Source organism: Grampus griseus (genome assembly GCF_964374135.1).
Source record: "Grampus griseus genome assembly, chromosome: 14".
In the NCBI taxonomy this organism is placed as follows: Eukaryota; Metazoa; Chordata; class Mammalia; order Artiodactyla; family Delphinidae; genus Grampus; species Grampus griseus.
Genome location: NC_139008.1, coordinates 20,070,364 through 20,076,363, shown reverse-complemented (window position 1 = coordinate 20,076,363; position 6,000 = coordinate 20,070,364). Strand labels below are relative to the sequence as shown.

At 54.4% G+C, this 6,000-nt stretch overlaps 1 protein-coding gene across 2 annotated transcripts in view; it reads left to right on the top strand.

Moving 5' to 3' along the window:
• Positions 1-803: 803 nt before the first annotated feature.
• Positions 804-6,000, top strand: part of PRKCB (protein kinase C beta) — a gene marked incomplete at both ends in the record, with an annotated part of 311,977 nt that continues 306,780 nt past the window's right edge. For both annotated transcript variants that reach the window (XM_082671427.1, XM_082671426.1), the window contains 2 exons: positions 804-976; positions 2,022-2,053. In XM_082671427.1, coding sequence (XP_082527553.1) covers positions 804-976; positions 2,022-2,053 — 205 coding nt within the window. The remainder of the gene's footprint in view (positions 977-2,021; positions 2,054-6,000) is intronic.

Sequence of the window (6,000 nt, the reverse complement as noted above, 5' to 3'; positions counted from 1 at the left end):
AGAAGGTAGGGAGTTTTCTTCTAAATGGTCAGGCAAGCAAAGCCAAGAATCGTCTTTGTGGTGGAGTTAGATGTGTGTATAAAGTAAGGATTGCCCCTCCCCTCCCTCTGCAGTAGTGTGTGCGTATGTGTGTGTAAGTGTGTGGAGCCACAGGCCTTTCCGAATGAGTGACAGCGGTAGCCCATCCCTCCAGGAGACGCGTGCAGAATGACAAATGGCACGGATACGGGGTGGATGGGCACCAGTCTCTGCAGAGGCCTGGGTGGAAACCGTCGCACCCACCCTTTCCACCCTCTACCCCCGCAGGCCTCAGCCCCCGTTCTCGTTTCCCCTGGGGCGCACCCAAGGTGCTCATCGCCTTCATGCAACCCAGGCCGAGGACGAGGTAGCGGGCGAGGCTCAGGTCTGGCGGTCCCTGGCTGCGGTCCCCGCGTCGCAGCGCTGCGGCTGAGAACGCTTCTCTGGGAGGCCGGCAGCCTCGGGGTGCCAGTATGTAAAGCAGCTGGCGGCTCTGGGCGGAGCCTGGGGGCGATGCAAATGAGGGAGGCGGGGTCTGCCCGCGGCTCCGCCTCCCTCCCCCGCAGCTGGGGCCAGCGGTGCCAAGCGCAGCTGGTCGAGTGGCTGCAGCTGGGCGAGTGACAGCCCCAGCTCCGCGCGCCGCGGCCGCCAGAGCCGGCGCAGGGGAAGCGTCCGCGGCCCCGGGCGGCAGAGCGGCCGCCTTCTCCCGCGCCTCCCGGGCCCGCAGCCCGCGCTACCGCGGCCCCTGGCCGGCACCTCTCGGGCTCCCGCTACCCGCGCGCAAGATGGCTGACCCGGCTGCGGGGCCGCCGCCGAGCGAGGGCGAGGAGAGCACGGTGCGCTTCGCCCGCAAAGGCGCCCTCCGGCAGAAGAACGTGCACGAGGTGAAGAACCACAAATTCACAGCCCGCTTCTTCAAGCAGCCCACCTTCTGCAGCCACTGCACCGACTTCATCTGGTGAGAACGCGCCGGCTCAGGGCACCTTCCCGGGGCTCCGAGGGTAGCGCCGCGCGCGGGGACCCCCTCTTCGCGTCCTCCGCGCCCCCCGCGCCTCCGAGGGAGGTTAAGCCCCGCTGCGGCCCCAGATCCCGGGCTCCCGCTCCGGACCCTTCTGTCCCGGACTCCCCCGTGGGCAGTCCTGCGGCTTCCCGCTCCCCGGGGTCCCAGACAGCCGATCGCGCGGTGCCTCGTGCCCTCTCTTCCTCCCAGCTGCCTCGGAGCGCCTAGGGATCGCGCTCCGCTTCGGAAGGGGAGAAGGGGTCGCTTCTCCACAGGGCTCAGGGCTCCGCTGTCCCTCCGCGGGAGGGCAGCGCCTCGAGTGCCCTCTCGTGCGGGGTTCCCTATCTCTCTGTCTCCTTCCGGGCTCGAGGCACCCTCACCCCTTCCCTCCTTTCTGGGGGCAGCGCCCTGGGTGTCCTTTCTCTGTCTCCCTGCGGGCGTGGGGCATTCTTTCCTCCTCCTCAGTGTCTCCGGGGGCAGCGCCCCGTGTTATCTCTTGCTTCTCCCTAAGGGCCTGGGTTCCCCTTTCCACTCTTCAGTTTCCCCCCTTCACATCACTGCGGGGACTCTCCGCTCCCCGGTCCCTCTAGGCATGGGGAGTCCTCTCTCCTTTCCAGTCCCCCAGGGAATGCCATCGCCGCGGGGGCTCTCCCATCCTCCCACTCAATGCGTCTTTTTCTCTTTCCCCGAGGGCATTCGGGCATCTCTGTGGGCAGAACTCCCGCCTGTCCGCCACCTCCCACCAAGACGGAAACGCTCCCCCCACCCCGCCACCTGGTGGTCGCAGCCTCTTCTCTTCTGCCTTTTGAGGGGAGGTGGAGGTTACCGCTGAGCTCCCACCTACCCCCTCCCCCCCAGAGGCGGAAGACTCTTGGGCACCCGCCTGTGGCTGGGAGGTTGCACCTGGGCTAGGGGAGCAGGGGGAAGTGGGGTGATTCTGGGGGGAACTAACTGGTGGCTGGGCCCCTCGGGCTGCCTGACATGTCTCCTTCTGCTTTTGCAGGGGCTTCGGGAAGCAAGGATTCCAGTGCCAAGGTAGGCTGTGGGGTTCTAAGGATGCTGTTTGCCGGAGGAGAAGGTGAAAAAGACTTTCTGGAAGTGACTGAGATAGGCAGAGAGTGAAGGAATTACATTTGTCAGAGGGACCTCCCAAACTAGGAGTTCACCACAGAAAGGTCTTTAAAAGTCGTGTGTGTACATGGGGCAGAGATGCTCCATCCAGGAAGGACCAGTGGAGCTGGGAGGCTCAGCTGGCCAAGGAAGTACATCCATCCTTTCTCCCTAACCGGCGCCAGAAGAGTCAAAATAGGTTCTCTTGAACCTATCCTGCCTGGCCACTTCTTCTTGAGATACCCACCCCCCCCAATTCCTGTTCATGTGTCCTTCCACTTCCCCTGCCTCATAGAGGTCTCTACAGGTGGCCCCTGCCTCTGCAGATGGTGTATCCCCTAGGAAGGCGACTGTGGTTGTCCCCTGGGCCTCCTGCCTCTCTGAAAGAAGTGGTTCCAGTTGGGGTGCTTCTCAGATCCTGATTTAAATTGCCCTTTCTTCTGGCTAGATACAGGAAGGACTCCAAGTGACTGGTTACCTGGGTCTTTGCATCGGGTTTGAAATCCTTGACCCTAGCCAGGGATGCCCAACCTAGTGGTGACTCGGCCGTCTCTGGTTGCAGATTTGCTCTCCAGATGCCAAATCATCTGTAGTTTTGTTTAGCCCTTAGGGTGTCAAACATGTTTTGAATTTGATGCCAACATTTTAGAACTGGGAGATTTCACGAAGTATCTGACTTTGCAGCTTCAAGTTTGCTGAGCATTGGTCCCACTTTCTTTTTAGAACCATCATTTGGAGCTGAGAGCAGCAGTTTTTGTGGACAGGGTGCACATGCTGCACCATTTTGTCTCAGTCGATCCCAACCAGGCCTGCTTCACCCATTTTTGGCCCCTGTAAGGCATTTGAGTTTGCAACCTCTGGTCTGGAAGGTCCCCCCTTTCCCCCATTTTAGACCAGGTCCACGTGGTTGAGTTTGGTGAGAAATATCACATTTCTGGGGAGTGTCTTAGGGGCAAGTTGATTGCCCTGGCGATCTGGGTTTAGATCAGGGGAAGAAAACATTTGAATGTTAAAGAGTCTGAGATGTGACTTAGCACTGACTGACAGTTCTGTTGTAGCACCTCCACCCTCCAGAGAAAAGTAAAGTGATCCCTGATGAGAGTGAGTGGCATTGTCAGTTATGTAGAGTGCTGGCAGTGTGGCACTGGTTTTTTCGGAGACTTATATGACCTCTCACCTGAGATCTGGGCAGAGCCCGCTCAGCCAGTGAGCCTCGTAGACCCCCAACCCCTGCCCTCTTTTACCAAGGTTTGGAGCCCCAGTTTCACGCACTGCACCAGAGGACTTCCCACGTTCCTTTAAATGGCAATAATTTCAGCCTTGGTGCACACGGTTGGATTGTTTTCTAGAACTTTAACCCCTTAAGCAGAATGCCAGGGGTGCCTTAGTGTGGGGACACGTAGAAGATCTTTGAGGTTACCTCTCACTTCCATGAATCGGTTTCTGTCTTTGTCTCTTGCTGAGGTCAGGGGTGATTTTTGAACATTTTTATTGCTGTTTTCCTGTCCCACCTGCTCTGCAGTTATTAACGCTTGGGAAAGTTAACTTCTCAGTGTGCAGGTAATGACACATCTGAAACAGCAGATCTGTTTTTTCAAAGCCAGGAAAATGGTAGGCATTTTCTGGTGCAGTGAGTAAAGCAGACTTAAAGTTTCTAATGAAATATGGCAGCTTTAGAGGTAGGCATGTTTAAATTTTTTTTTTTTTATTGCCTTTCTTTTTCTCCTCTTCCTGAGAGGCAGTGTAGGGTAGTGAACATGTGCACAGGCTATCAGGCTACCACTGTGAGTTTGAATCTTGGCTTGAGACTTCCCAGCCATTTTACTTAGCCTCTCTGTACCTCAGGCTCCTTGTGTATAAAATGGGTCCATGTAACAGTACCTACCTTAAAAAATTGCTGAGCGGCTCCAAGTTGTTACGGTATATAAGGTGCTTGGACCAGAGTTCAGCACAGACTAAGCACTCAGAAAGTATCAGCTCCCATGATTGTCTCCAAAGTAACCCAGTGGTGGGGCAACTGGTGTGAGAGGAGACTGGCTCTGCAGGGTTGGTTTGCTATGCAACTGGCTGCCAGGTGAGAGTCTAAATCCAGCTGTGAACGTCTGGTCGCCCTGTGTCACTGCTTTGGTAGTAAATTCCATTTGGGCTGGAGTGGGAAGGAGCAAGAGAGGGGAAGGGGCAAATTGACAGCCCTTGAAATTGAGATGCTTAGGATCTCATGCTTAGGGATATCCCGGAAGGTGACAGATTATCCTCAGATGTGCTCAGAGATACCTGGGACTAGTTTTGAAATCAGAGAGGAGTTCCTTATCTGAGCATTTTTGTACCACATTTTTCCTCTTAAAGTGAATCTAATTAAAATGGGATCAGTATGTTATAGAAAATACATACGGTTTTATTCTCTCACCAAAGTCAGAAGTTCAGAGCCCAAGGTGCTATGTTCCTTTCAGTTTTCTGCTTTACTATCCCAGGAGTGAAAATTATTTCAGAGTCCAAGAAGGATGCTGGACTCCCCAGTCATCACAGCCTTATTTCAGCCAGCAGGAGGAGAAAAGGTACAGAAAGGTGAAGGACACATGTTCACTGTCCTGGAAGTTGCCTCTGATACTTCTGCCTATATGCTATTAGCTAGAACTTAATCACATACCCACACCTTGCTGCAAAGGAGTATGCGGGAAATGTAAGGTTAATTTCAGGTAGCCATGTTCCCAGATAAAAGCTATGGTGGGGGGTTTTCCATTTCAAAAGTAGAAGTGGAGGGCTTCCCTGGTGGTGCAGTGGTTGAGAGTCCGCTTGCTGATGCAGGGGACACGGGTTCGTGCCCCGGTCCGGGAGGATCCCACGTGCCGTGGAGCTGCTGGGCCTGTGAGCCATGGCCGCTGAGCCTGTGTGTCCGGAGCCTGTGCTCCGCAACGGGAGAGGCCACAGCAGTGAGAGGCCCGCGTACCACAAAAAAAAAAAAAAAAAAAAAAAAAAAGTGGAAGTGGAAAGAGGATCTAGTCCCTGCCTTTCTTGGGTAGGAGTTGTGTAGGATGATCATAAAGCAAAGAAACCACTGAGGCCCGTGCTCCATGGTGCTGCCATGGAAATTGGCGGTGCTGAGATGGCTTGAGAGAGGAAGGATGGGAAGTCCATAAGCCATGGGAGATTGTGGATTTCTGTGTGCTCAGGGGAGTTTAAGAATAGACTTTCTTGCTTTTGTATAGAACTCTAGATTGACTGCTACATAATTTCTCCCTTTTTGTTTCCACTCTGTATTTTCTATAAAACCATTCTCTGTGAGGTAGTTTAAGAATGTCTCTGGTGACAGGGGACTGGAGCTGAGAATCTCTATTATGAAACCCCCTGAATTCTGGATTAGAAATAGGACTGCTCAGATAAGCAAGGCAGACTTCTCTCTGTGGTATTCTTTTTTTTTTTTTTTTGCGGTACGCGGGCCTCTCACTGTGTGGCCTCTCCCGTTGTGGAGCACAGGCTCTGGACGCGCAGGCTCAGTGGCCACGGCTCACGGGCCCAGCCACTCCATGGCATGTGGGATCTTTCCTGGACCGGGGCACGAACCCGTGTCCCCTGCATCGGCAGGCGGACTCTCAGCCACTGCGCCACCAGGGAAGCCCTGTGGCATTCTTTAGAGGAGCCACAGACCAACATTTGTGCTGTCATTGTAATTAAGACAAGGCTTTGGGTGGAATTAGGCTCTTGCCCAAAGAAACTTCTACAGTTGGGCAGAGAGAAAAAAAAATTTTTTAAGGAAGTCACTTAATTAGAAATAGGGAGGCAATAAAATATAGGGATTCAGAATTCCTAGCATGGGATTGGAGTCAGAACTGCGTTTGAATCTGTGCTCTGCCACCTACTTACTGTGTGAACTT